At 40.5% G+C, this 14,165-nt stretch overlaps 1 protein-coding gene across 2 annotated transcripts in view; it reads right to left on the reverse strand.

The window, feature by feature from the left end:
* ZNF512 (zinc finger protein 512) overlaps positions 1-14,009 on the reverse strand; it is a gene marked incomplete at its 5' end in the record, with an annotated part of 38,506 nt that extends 24,497 nt beyond the window's left edge. Inside the window, 3 exon segments of one of the 2 annotated variants that reach the window (NM_001133239.1) lie at positions 316-500; positions 13,336-13,394; positions 13,913-14,009. In NM_001133239.1, coding sequence (NP_001126711.1) covers positions 316-500; positions 13,336-13,394; positions 13,913-13,942 — 274 coding nt within the window. 2 annotated transcript variants of the gene reach the window in all.
* Between the last annotated feature and the right edge of the window lie 156 nt (positions 14,010-14,165).

Consider the following 14,165-nt stretch of genomic DNA (forward strand, 5'->3'; position numbering starts at 1 on the left):
GCAACCTCCGCCTCCCAGGTTCACGCCATTCTCCTGCCTCAGCCTCCTGAGTAGCTAGGACTACAGGCGCCCACCATCAGGCCTGGCTAATTTTTTGTATTTTTAGTAGAGACAGGGTTTCACCGTGTTAGCCAGGATGGTCTCGATCTCCTGACCTTGTGATCCGCCCGCCTTGGCCTCCCAAAGTGCTGGGATTACAGGCGTGAGCCACCACGCCCAGCCGGCATTTAATACTTTTAAGAGGTACTTACAACAATCTCAAACTATAACTTTAGGAAGTGGCCCGTCTTCAGAATAAGACACTGATATTGATACCTTCGACATGAGAAGTAGCAGCTGGCTTGATCCTTCTCATCTTCATCCAGTAGGCAGATTTTCGGAAAGATGCTGGAAAATCACTCACTGGTTCACACGAGGACGCAGATGATGAACCACTTAAGGAGTCATCATGAGGGATAGTGTACTGGAAACTATTATCCTTTATGGAGCACTGGGTCCTGCTACTAATACAACATAAAAATATATACCACAAAGGAAGGTCTGGAGCAAAATTTCTATACATTATTTTATATTATAACCAAGTTGGTTACCTGTGCAGAAAACTAAGAAACCTGCTATAAAAACAGAATGTAAGTTGTAATCACCTAACAATAACAATAGTTGATCGAACACAACATGTACAATTATTATCACACTTCATTGTAATAAGAGTAAGCAGTACACATAAATGATGACTTTGCAGCCCAAGTAGACATTCCTTCCTAGATTCATCTAAGAAAAGAAAGTAGGCGAAGCAATAAAGGTGTTCTGTGACCCTTCAGAAGACTCCCTGGATTTGTAACCTGGTATGTCCCAGCCTCTCTCTTTCTCTGACAGAGGGACAGCAACTAAAGGGTATCTCTAAGGGAAAGGAATAGTCTGTGGGCCCTAATCTGACCCATCTTCCTTCTCCCTCAGCATTCTCCCTAAAACCTGATGCCTTATCTTATTTAGGCAACATGATACTTAGCTTCCACAGCTAAAGGATGGATGCTATCTTGCATGAATTAATCTGGCCAGAGATTTCTGGTATACTGCTGAATCCAGATTCCAAAATCTAAGACCAGTCAGCATGACAGCTAAAAAACATTACTCTGTAACTACAAAGCATCTGACATTCTTCTAGGTGGCTCAAGATGCAGTAGAGCAGCAGTTCTCCAAGAGTGGTCAATGGACTCCTAGAACCTCCCTTTTCCAGCTAAATACTTGTGAGGCCTACTTTAGATTTATGGTTCAGAAAGATCCTTCTGGCTGCTCTATGGAGACAGACCATGGGAGAAAGAGTAAACAAAAGGAAAAAAGTTAACTTGAATTGGCAGATTCAAGATAACACTTTAGACGTAGAGCTAATAAGAATTACACATAGAGAGGTTTGTTTGTGACATCAGGGAGTTGGAAGTAACACAGTGACCCATCCTTGCAAAATGTGATAGATGCCTACTATGGAATACTGTGCTGCTGTTAGAAGCAATAAACTAATTCTACACATAGAGACATGAACATAACTAAAAAGTATACTGTTGAATGAAAAAAGAAAACAGTATCTCTAGCACAATGTCAGTTCAGCAAGCTAAAAACAAATCCACACATAAAGCAGCTTATTTTAAAGCTTATTTTTTAAAGGAGTCATAAATATTTAAGTGCAAACATCACACTTGTTTATACAGTTTCCTCTAGGAGGGAGGGGATGGAAATGGGGATGAGTAAACATAACAGAGACTGGTTACGTCAGTATGTTACAAACAAGGAAGAATGAGTTTCGGCTCTCCACACATGAGGTCCAATAACACAAATTTAATACACAGAAGTCCTGGCTCTAGAGGGGCAGCTAAGCCCACTAAGGCCCACCCCTCCTGCTCACTGGACTCTGTAAAGCAAACAAAAACAAGTAAATTATGCAGGGGAGTCAAAGTTGGGAGAAGTGACCCAAATGGGGTGAGTTTTCCAATTCTGTCTTTTTCCCTCAAGTATGAATTTGCAATGAGGATGAACCCCACTTGCAGAGCAGCATAGGCAGCTTCAATTCTGAAACTCCCTTCTTTCTTACCAGGTAAATCAGGAAAAAAGTTCCCTGTGGACCAGAGTTTGGGGACTGGGGGTGGGAGGAATGCTGGAGAGAAAACAGGCAAAAAAGAGAATCCCTTAATTCAATGTATGAATCCACACAAGTCACAACTTAACCTTAGCCATGAATGCGTGGCATATACCCATACGTACCAGCCTAGCAAAGACTTTGAAAACCAAAATGAGATTGGAACTCTAATGTGACCCAAACCAAAGCAGCAAAAGCTTGGAGAACTGAAATAAGATTGGAAACACCTGCAGAAGTCTCAGACCAGCCCCTGAGCTATTCATGTTTGGGACAGCCCAAATCAACATAGCAAAGACATAAAGAACAGAACTGAGATTTTAACCAATGCCTCCAAAAGCAAGACAGAAATTTTGACCTGAACCTGAAGCAGGGTGGCCTGCTAAAACAGAAACGGCAACATTCCCCAGAAGAATTATAATAGGATCCAAAATCTACACAAAAAATATTCACAATGATGAGGATAAATTCCAAAATTATGCAACACATAAAGAACCAGGAAAATGTGAGCAATTTTCAAAGGAACAGATGACCAAAACATGCCAGCCACAAGGTGATCCAGATTTTGGGACTATCAAATACTCTCAACAAAAAAGAAATACTTTCTTACAAAGAAAACACACAAGAAATGAAGGAAAAGGTAGGAATCATCAGCAGAAAAAGAAACCATAAAAAAGAACCAAATGAAATCTTAGAACTGAAAAATATAATATCTGAAATAAAAACTTATCAGATAGGTTCAGTAATAGAATGGAGATGACAGAGGAAAGAGTCTGTGAACTTGAAGACCGTTCAATAGAAATGACCCAGTCTCTGCTGGGCACAGTGGCTCACGCCTGTAATCCCAGCACTTTGGGAGGCAGAGGCAGGCGGATCACAAGGTCAGGAGTTCGAGACCAGCCTGATCAACATAGTGAAACCCCGTCTCTACTAAAAATACAAAAGAATTAGCCGGGCCTGGTGGCAGGTGCCTGTAATCTCAGCTACTCGGGAGGCTGAGGCAGGAGAATCGCTTGAACCTGGGAGGCGGAGGCTGCAGTGAGCAGAGATCGTGTCACTGCACTCCAGCCTGGGCGACAGTGCGAGACTCCATCTCAAAAAAAAAAAAAGAAAGAAAAAAAAAACAGTCTGAAGAACAAAGAGAAAAAAAGATTGAAAAACAGTCAACAGAACCCTAATACCAAAAGTTTTAACTTAAGTGTAGCTGTAATCCCAGAGGGAGAGGCGAAAGATACTAAGGCAGAAAAATACATTTGAAAAAAAAAAATGGTGGAAAATCCCCCACATTTGGTCAGATATAAATTTACAGATTCAAGGAGCTCAACAAACACCAAATAGGATAACTCAAAGAAAAACATACCAAGATACATCTTTTTGTTTTGTTTTGAAACAGTCTCGTTCTGTTCTCCAGGCCAGAGGGCAGTGGCACACGGCTCACTGCAGCTTGGACCTCTCTGGCTCAAGTGATCCTCTCCCTTCACCATACCCAAGTAGCTGGGACCACAGGTGCACACCATCATACCCACTAAATTTTTGTATTTTTTTATAGAGACAGGGTCTTGTTATGTTGCCCGGGCTGGTCCAAAGCACTTTTTTTTTTTTTTTTGAGACAGGGTCTCACTGTCACTCAGGCTGGAGTGTAGTGGCTCAAGCACAGCCTCCACTTCCCAGGCTTTTTAAAAAATCCTCCCACCTCAGCCTCCTGAGTAGCTGAAACCACAAGTGTGCGCCACGGTACCCAGCTCATTCTTTTGTGTGTGTGTAGAGACAGGGTCTCACTTTGTTGTCCAGGCTGGTCTCAAACTCCTGGGCTCAAGCAATCTTCCTACCTCAGCCTCCCAAAGTGCTGGGATTACAGGCATGAGACACGGTACCCAACCAAGACACATCTTAATGAAACTATTCAGACAGGAAGAGGAGGGGAGAGATGGGGGAGTGAAGAGAGGAAAAAAAGAAAAAGAATATAAATGTATCAGCCAGGCGTGGTGGCTCACGCCTGTAATCCCAGCACTTTGGGAGGCCGAGGCAGGTGGATTACCTGAGGTCGGGAGTTCAAGACCAGCTTGACCAACATGGAGAAACCCCGTCTCTACTAAAAATACAAAATTAGCTGGGCATGGTGGCACATGCCTGTAATCCCAGCTACTCAGTAGGCTGAAGCAGAAGAATCGCTTGAACCTGGGAGGCAGAAGTTGTGGTGAGCCGAGATCGCGCCATTTGCACTCCAGCCTGGGCAACAAGAGCGAAACTCCGTCTCAAAAAAAAAAAAAAGGTAAACATGGTAAATTATACAGGTATACTTTACCTCAATAAAAAATAAACTAGGCCAGGCATGGTGGCTCACACCCGTAATCCCAGCACTTTGGGAGGCCAAGGCAGGCAGATCACTTGAGGTCAGGAGTTGGAGACCAGCCTGGCCAATATGGTGAAACCCCACCTCTACTAAAATACAAAAATTAGCTGGGTGTGGTAGCAGGTGCCTGTAGTCCCAGCTACTTGGGAGGCTGAGACGGGAGAATCACTTGAACCTGGGAGGCGGAGGATGCAGTGAGCCGAAATCATGCCACTGCACTCCAGCTGCCCTGGGCTACAGAGCGAGACTCCAACTCAAAAAAAAAAAAAAAAAAATTAAAAAAAAAAAAAGAAACTAAGCTGGGTGCAATGGCTCAAGCCTGTAATCCCAGCACTTTAGGAGGCTGAGGCAGGCAGATCCCTTGAGCCCAGGAATTCAAGAACAGCCTGGGCAACACGGCAAAATCCTATCTCTATTAATAATACAAAAAATTAGCCAGGTGTGGTGGTGTGCACCTGTAGTCCCAGCTATTCAGCAGGTTGAGGTGGGAGAATCACCTGAGCCCAGGAGGATGAGGCTGCAGTGAGCAGAGGTTGCGCCACGGCACTCCAGCCTGGGCAACGGGAGTTAGGCTCTGTCTCAAAAAAATGTTTTAAATAAATAAGAAACTATTTAAAGCCAAAGATTTTGTTTTAAACTAGAAAGCTTCAGAAAAGTGACATATTACATTACAGGAAATGATTTAAATGACCATGGGTTTCTCAACAGAAACCAAGAATGCCACAAGGCAGTACAGTATCTTTAAAATCGGACCAGTGTAATGGCTCACATTTGTAATCCCAGTACTTTGGGAGGCCAAGGCAGGGGGACTGAGCTCATGAGTTCAAGACCAGCCTGGGCAGCATAGCAAGACCTTGTCTCTACAAAAAATAATTTTAAGGCTGGGCGCGGTGGCTCGCACCTGTAATCCCAACACTTTGGGAGGCCAAGGCGGGCAGATCACAAGGTCAAGAGATCAAGACCATCCTGGCCAACATGGTGAAACCCCATCTCTACTAAAAATACAAAAGCTGGGCGTGGTAGCGTGTGCCTGTAGTCCCAGCTACTTGGGAGGCTGAGGCAGAAGAAATGCTTGAACCCGGGAGGCGGAGGTTGCAGTGAGCCAAGATACGCCACTGTGCTCCAGCCTGGTGACAGAGCAAGACTCTGTCTCAAAATAATAATAATAATAATTTTAAGAACTTAATTGTACATTTTTAAATAACTAAAAGAGTGTAATTGGATTGTCTATAACACAAAGGATAAATGCTTGAGGGGATGGATATCCCATTCCCCATGATGTGATTTCACATTGTATGCCTGTATCAAAACATCTCATGTACCACATAAATATATATCCTTACTATGTACCCACAAAAAATAAAAATAAAAAAATTTTAAAGCAATTATCCAGGTGTGGTGCCATGCAACTATAGTCCCAGCTACTTGGGAGGCTAAAGTGAGAGGATCCCTTGAGCTGAGGAATTTGAGGCTTCAGTGAGCTATGATTGCACCACTGCGCTTCAGCTTTGGCAACGGAGTGAGACCCTGTCTCTAAAAAGAAAAAAGAAAAGGAAAAAGAAATATCTTTAAAATTTTGAGAGAAAAAATTTGTCAACTCAGAATTCTATATTCAGTGAAAATATCCTCAGAAATAAAACTAAGAGAATTCGTTGTAAGCAGACCTGCTCCATATGAAATGCTAAAACAAATGATTCCAGCTGAAGAAAAATAATACCGGAGAGAAACTTGGATTTTTAAGAATGAAGAAAGAGCAACGGAAATGGTAAACAGGCCGGGGTAGATGGCTCACACCTCTGTAATCTCAGCTACTTGGGAGGCTGAGGTGAGAGGATCACTTCAGCCCAGCAAGCAATGAATGTGCCACCAACTCCAGCCTGGACAACAGAGCAAGACACTGTCTCTTAAAAAAACAAGAAGAGGGGCAGACACTAACCATTCAAATAATCCAAAAGAAGAAACACAGGAACAAAAAACAAGGGATAAACAGAGAACAAAAAATAGAAGGGTAGACCTATCCAATCATATCAATAATTAATTTAAATGTTTACAGTCTAAACACTCCAGTTAAAAGTCAGCAAATGACACAGTAAAATAAAAAGTGATACCCTACTACATGCTACCTACAAGAAGCACACTCTAAAATATAAAGACATCTATAGATTGAAAATAAACGGATGAAAAAATTGTATCATACAATCAGCAAACATAAGGCTGGAATGACTATTTTAATATCAGATACAACAGACTTCAAGACAAAGAGTACTACCAGAGATAAAAAGAGACACTTCATAATGACAAAAGTGTCAAATCATTGGGAAGACATAATTGCCCACTGTATGTGCCTAATAATAGAGACTCAAAGTACACAAAGCGAAAACTGACAGAATTAAAGGGAAAAATAGACAATTCCACAATCTTAGCAGAAAATTTAAGACCTCTCCCTTTCAGCAACTGATAGAACTAGACAAAAATTCAGTAAAGGACATAAATGATCTGAACTGCACTATTAGCCACCTTGCTCTAGTTAACATTTACACAACACTACATCTAACAACTGCAGGACATATACTCTTTTCAAGTGCACATTGTGCATTCATTAAGCTAGATCTTACACTGGGCCATCAACTTTAACTTTTATTAAAAGGATGAGAATTACACAGTGTATTCTCTGACCACATTGGTATCAACTTAGGAATCAATAATAGGAAGATATCTAAAAACAAAAAACACAAAAAATCCAAATATCTGCAAATTAAATAATCTACTTCTAAATAATTCATAGGTCCAAAATGAAATCACAGATGAAATTTGAAAATATTTTGCACTGAAAAACAACAAAAATATGCATATCAACATTTGCAGGATGCAACTAAAGCAATACTCAGAAAGAAACTTAAAGCTTTAAATGCTTATACTAGAAAAGACCTAAAATCAATGACTTAAGATTTCATCTTAAGATACCTTAAAAGGAAAAGCAAAGTAAACCAAAGAAAAGGTAAGGTAAGAGGAGAAACCCATAAACTAGAAAACAGACAATAGGAGAAATGTGGTTCTTTGAAATGATCACAAAATTGACAACCCTGTAGCTAGACTGATCTACAAAAAAAGATACTACAAATAACCAACATCAGAAATGAAAGAGGGGTTATAGCAGATTATGTAGACATTAAGTAATAATATACTTTGAATAACTTTATGCTAATCAATGGAAAAATTACAATGAACAAATTTCTTTAAAAATACTACTTATCAAAACTGACACAAGAAGAAACTGGAAATCTAAGTAGCCCTATATCTATTAAATAAACTGAATTTATGAAATCCTTCCCACAGTGAAAACTCCAGGCCCACGTAGTTTCACTGCTGAATGCCATTGCAATAGGTTTAAAACAAGATCAAAAGGAAAAAAGCAAAACTGTCCCTACTTGCAGATTATATGATTGTTTACAAAATAAATCCCAAGGAATCTACAAAACAATTACTAGAACTAATAAATTAATATATAAAGTGTCAGGATACAAGGATAACATACAAAGTCAACTGAATACTTATACACCAGCAACAATCAACTAGAAAATGACATTATAAAAATAATACCATTTACAATTACATCAGAAAAAGATAATATACCTGGGAACAAACCTAACAAAAGACGTTCAAGACTTTTAAAAACAATGAAACTACAACACATTGCTGAGAGTAATTAAGAAGACTTAAAGGGGAAAATATAGCATGTTCATAAATCAGAAAACTCAATATTGTTAAAATAGCAATTTTCCCCAAAGGAATCTATAGATTCAATACAATACCAATCAATACTCAGCAAGCTTCTTTTAATAGATATTGGCAACCCAATTCTATACTTCTTATAAAAACGCAAAGAACTGAGAATAACCAAAACAATTTTGAAAAAGAACACTAAAGTTAGAGGACTTACTGATTTCAAGAGTCTAAATAAACATCAATAGAACAGAACAAGGAGAGTCCAGAAACAGACCTACATATATACATGTCCAAGTGAAGTTTGACAAAGGTGCCAAGGCAATTCAGTAGGGAAAGAAAACTCTTTCCAACAACTGGGTATACCAATAGAAAAAAAAAGTCAACATTGACCCTTACCAAAAAACATTCACAGAAATTAACTCTAATGAGTCACAGACCTAAATATAAAACCAATAAAACTTCTAGGAGAAAAGACCACAGAAAATCTTTGCAATTAGGGAGGCAAAAGTTTCTTTTTTTTAATTCTTATTATTTCTTAAGACAGAATCTCGCTCTGTCGCCCAGGCTGGAGTGCAGTGGCACCACCTTGACTCGCTACAACCTCCAGGGAGGCAAAGGTTTCTTCAATAGGATACATAAAAGCATGAAATGTAAGAAAAAAATGATAAATTTAAACCTTTTGCTCTTCAAAAGACATCATTAAGAAAATGAAAGACAAACCAGATTGGAAGGAAGTATTACAGACAAAGGAGTTGTATTCAGGACAGATTTTTTTAAATACCACAATTTAATAAGATAACCCACTTTTCTTAATGGACAAAAATGTAAACATTTTACAAAAGAAGATACACAAATGGCCAATAAGAATAAGAACAGATGAAGGCTGGGTGCGGTGGCTCACACCATTAATCCCAGCACTTTGGGAGGCAAAGGTGGGCAGATCACCTGAGGTCAGGAGTTCGAGACCAGCCTGACCAACATGGAGAAACCCCGTCTCTACTAAAAATATAAAATTAGCCGGGCGTGGCGGTGCATGCCTGTAATCCCAGCTACTCGGGAGGGTGAGGCAGAAGAATCGCTTGAACCTGGGAGGCGGAGGTTGCAGTGAGCTGAGATCGCACCATTGCACTCCAGCCTGGGCAACAAGGGCAAAACTCTGTCTCAAAAAAATAAAATAAAAAAGAATATGAACAGATGCAAAAAAAATAAAAGATTAAAAAAAAAGAATACGAACAGATGCTCAACATTATTATTCATATATGATGAATTAAAAACCACAAATTAGGCCAGGTGTGGTGGCTCAAGCCTGTAATCCCAGCACTTTGGGAGGCCAAGGTGGGCAGAGCACTTAAGGTCAGGAGTTTGAGACCAGGCTGGCCAACATAGTGAAATCCCATCTCTACTAAAAATACCAAAATTAGTCAGGTGTGGTGGTGCACACCTGTAATCCCAGCTACTCGGGAGGCTAAGGCAGGAGAATCAGTTGAACCTGGGAGGTAAAGGGTTTGGTGAGCCAGGATCGGGCCACTGCACTCCAGCCTGGGTGACAGAGGCAGACACTGTCTCAAAAAAAGAAAAAAAAAAAAACCCATGAATTAAAACCACAGTGAGATACCACTACACACCCATTAAATTAGCTAAAATTGAAAAGACTGACTCTCACACATTGCTAGTAGGAATGCAAAATAATACCACTTTGGAAAGCAGGTAGTTTCCTAAAAAGCTAAACATACTCCTGCCATATGAATCAACCAACCTAGGATGGTAAATACCATCTTAGATATTTATCAAAAGAAATGAAAGCATTTGTCCACACAAGACTTGTACATGAATGTTCACAGCAGCCTTATTGTTTGACACCCTAAAACTGAAAATAACTCAAATGTCAATCAAGATAGATGGCTAAACAAATTATGGTATCCATAATGGTATTCTACCCAGCAATAAAAACTATTTTTCATCTCAAAATCATTATTCCGAGTGAAAGAAATCATGAAAAAAATGAGAACATACTGTGTGACTTCATTTATATAAAATCCTAGAATATGCAAACCACTTTACAGTGGTGCCTGTGGACAGGAGTGGAGGAAGAAATGGCAGAGACATGAACAAACTTTTGAGAGAGATGAAAATGTTTATTATCTTGATTGTGGCAATGGTCTCACGGGTACAGACATACGTCAAAGCTGACCATAGTGTACGCTTTAAATATGTGCAGTCTATTGTACTCTAATTATACCTCAATAAAGGTATTTTTAAAATTTAATGGATTGGCAGGCCTCTAAGGCCAAAACCTACCATCCCAAACAATGCTAGAAAGACTTGATGGGACAGGTGCAGTGCCTCATGCCTGTAATCCTAGCACTTTGGAAGGCCAAGATGGGCGAACTGCCTGAGCTCAGGAGTTCAAGACCAGCCTGGGCAACACAGTGAAACCCCGTCTCTACTAAAATACAAAAACTTAGCAGGGCGCAGCAGTGTGCACCTGTAATCCCAGCTACTCGGGAGGCTAAGGCAGGAGAATTGCTTGAACCAGGGAGGCAGAGGTTGTGATGAGCCGAGATCATGCCACTGCACTCCAGCCTAGGCGACAGAGCAAGACTCCATCTCCAACAACAACAACAACAACAACAAAGACTTGATGGTACCAACAGGCCATTAAGAGCCAAGTCCCATGTAACAACTCTCAGGAAACTCTCCATGTAGGAATTTCTTACTATCAGTGTAGGATTCAGAAATACAGTACCCATATACCCTCTTATGAATAAGCATAAGCATACTGAAAACGCAATAGTTCATATGATCATAATTAACTCTTAGAGGTTAAATCAAGGTGGTTAGGGAATCCCTCCTCCAGGTCTCATGTTTTATTTTTAAAGCACTCAACAAAAACAATTCTTAAGTATTTTACAATATCTACCCATCAGCCCCAGGATATTTGATTATTTGTAAAAAACCAGTTTAAGCTCAAACTTCCCTTTCCATACATATAACAAGAAAAAGCTTTGTTGTGATACAATGACTATCATAATTGTATTTATTTTATAATTTGTTGCCACCAGTGTGGCAACTCTCAGCTTCTGATCACAAACATGAAAAGTTTAGCCTATTTTCAACTCCTTTCTGTTCTACCAAAAATTTTTAAGAGCCCCTAGCTCATTCTTCTATGTGCAAACATTTAGATTAGAAAAGTACTTTAGTTCATCTCGGTATCCTTTGTAAACTTATTTAATTCTACCCAATCTTTAAAAGCTAGTGTTCTCCATGATTTCCTCCTCTACTCTTCTCTGGTCTCACTTCTCACCATTGACTCTCAAATGTCACAATCTCCTAGGAAGCTAGTTAAAAATAAAGATTTCCATGCCCTAAACCCAATGATTCCAAATCTGGTTAATGGACGGGGGCCTAATAATCTTATTTTTTAACAATTATCTCTAGGTGAGCAAGGTACATACTGAGAAACATTGCTCTAACTACTTTAACTAGAAGAGCTCATTAAAACTCTCAGCTTGTGGAGGAAAACATCATGTTTCCAATTATTTTTTATAGCTGATGATTCCCAATTCTGTATTTCAGACCAGCTTTTCATCTGAGATCCAAAACTATTTGTTTTTGTTCCAAATGTTGCTCCTCATTCAGAAATTCCTAGTTCTGTGAATTACTCCAAAATTCACCTGATGGCCAAAGCCAGAAACCCACAGACATCTTATCTTCCTTCTCTTATTCACTTCTCATCATCACCACCTGTACATTCTCTATACGTTGTTCCCTACGTATTCCCTGTATATTGTTTCCACCATAGGCTGCATGTTCTTTATTCATCTCTTAGGTTATCATAATAACCACTGAACCAGTTTCCCAGTACCCTTCCAAATCCATCCTTCATAATGCTGCCAGAGTGGTCTCAGACCAGTATCTGGCTATGTCATTCCTTCATTATCTCTTCCAGGATAAAATCCAAACACTTTAGCACGCCGTAACAGGTCCTTCATGATCTAGCCCCTACTAACCTCTCTAAACTCTCTCCCTGCAATCCCTCATCCTCTATCCCAGACATACAGAACTACTTACTATCCCATTAACTTTTTCCACACGTTCACATAACTATTCCCTGTTCTGAAAAACCTTTCCCCTTCTCACTAACTGTATGATTCCTCAACTTTCAAGTTTCTACTTAGGAGTGACCTGCTCTGATAATCCTTCCCTTCCAAACTATCACTCCCCTTCCTCAAAGGCTAAATTAAATTCCTACTTAAAAATATTTACTTATTACAATGAACTGTGTTGACCTACTTGCCTATCTCCCCTTCTAGACTGCTAGTTGTTTTTCATGCCTGTATACCTAACCTACTACAGAACTGGCACACAGCAAACATGTAGTAAATGTCACCTGAATGAATGAATCCATTTAATGTCGAGTTAACAAGAATGTTTTCTTTTGTATTAACCATGGAAAAACTAAGCACCTTCAGTGTACTAAATAATAAACCAGTCTTACAGACAAGTAGTTTAAAAAATACAAGGATTTCTTACGGTCATTTTTATCATCCATCCCAAGTTCATCAATGTATTTATGAACACGAATTTTATGTCTGGAGAAATACAGAATTACCACTGAGTCTTTGGTTCCATTTTTATTACAATTTGTACTTTTTTTTTTGCAAGCTACGTTTTTCTCCCACACACTAGACTTAGACCTACACTGTCCAATCCGATAGCCACTAGCTACAGGTGGCTATTTAAAGTTAGTTAAAATTAAATAAAATTTAAAATTCAATCCCTCAGTCGCACTAGCCACATTTCAAGCACTCAAAAGCCGTATGGGGCTAGTAGCTATGATACTAGACAGTGCAGATACAGAACATTTTCGTCACAAGAAGTTCTACTGGACAGCGCTGGCCACAAAATCACAAAAGAACCTTAGAAAAACCTCACTTACTTAGCAAATAAAATTTAAAATTCAGTCCCTCAGTTGCACTAGCCACATTTCAACTGCTCAAAATCCACACCGGGTTAGTGGCTATGATACTGGACAATGCAGATACAGAACATTTTCATCACAGGAAGAAGTTCTACTGGTCAGCGCTGGTGACACAATCATAAAAGGACCTTAGAAAACCTCACTTACTTCTTAGCTCCCACGATCCTCGTGCTCCTCTGCTGCTTAAAGGTTGTGGGTCCCGAAGTCTAGCAAATCACAAGCACACGAGTGAGTGCTAGGGACCTCTGAACCTCGACCACAAAAAGACGAATTCCCCTATGCCCAGAAGAAATGAAGTTCTCCCGGGGCAACCACCTCAAACACAAGAAGGCAACACCTTTTAGGAAAAATATGCTGTCCTATCTTCCAGCAGTGCAAAGGCGGGTAACAATACCAGAGCCTTCGTCTTCCCCCATTCTCAAAGCCCTGTCCCAGGCTCTAAAAGGGAGGCCAAAAGAAAAGACAACGGATATGAGAGACATTGGGGATGTAAAAGGAATAGAAACTAATGGCAATGTGGCGAGGAATTAAATCCAAGGAGGTGGGGAACAGGCAGCAGAACGTGGGTAAAGAAAAAGGGGACAGGTGATCTGATCTAGAAGGGTGGGGCCTACGATGGCCTCTGATAAAACCAACTCTGAGCATGGGACAAAAGCGAGGGACCGCGTGTTCCGGGCTCGACAGCGCTACCTCTAAAGCATAACGGTCAAACCAAGAAACTCACGGCGGGTACAGCACCGAGTCTGGAAGACATCACTCCCTCTCCACGCCTAACAATTTCACCCAAGGGCTCCGGCCAGACCAACGCCACTTCCGCTCTCCTCTCCTCTCCCGGATGTGGGCTCGGCTCCGCCTAGCCCTCTTCTGAACTTCTACTTCCGCCTAGCAGCTTCCGAGGGGGCTGCGGCCGGAGCGAGTCACGTGACGAGTCACCCTCCGATTCCTCTGAGACCCCGCCCCACTGAGATCGCGACGCG

This window comes from Pongo abelii, chromosome 12 (genome assembly GCF_028885655.2).
Source record: "Pongo abelii isolate AG06213 chromosome 12, NHGRI_mPonAbe1-v2.0_pri, whole genome shotgun sequence".
In the NCBI taxonomy this organism is placed as follows: Eukaryota; Metazoa; Chordata; class Mammalia; order Primates; family Hominidae; genus Pongo; species Pongo abelii.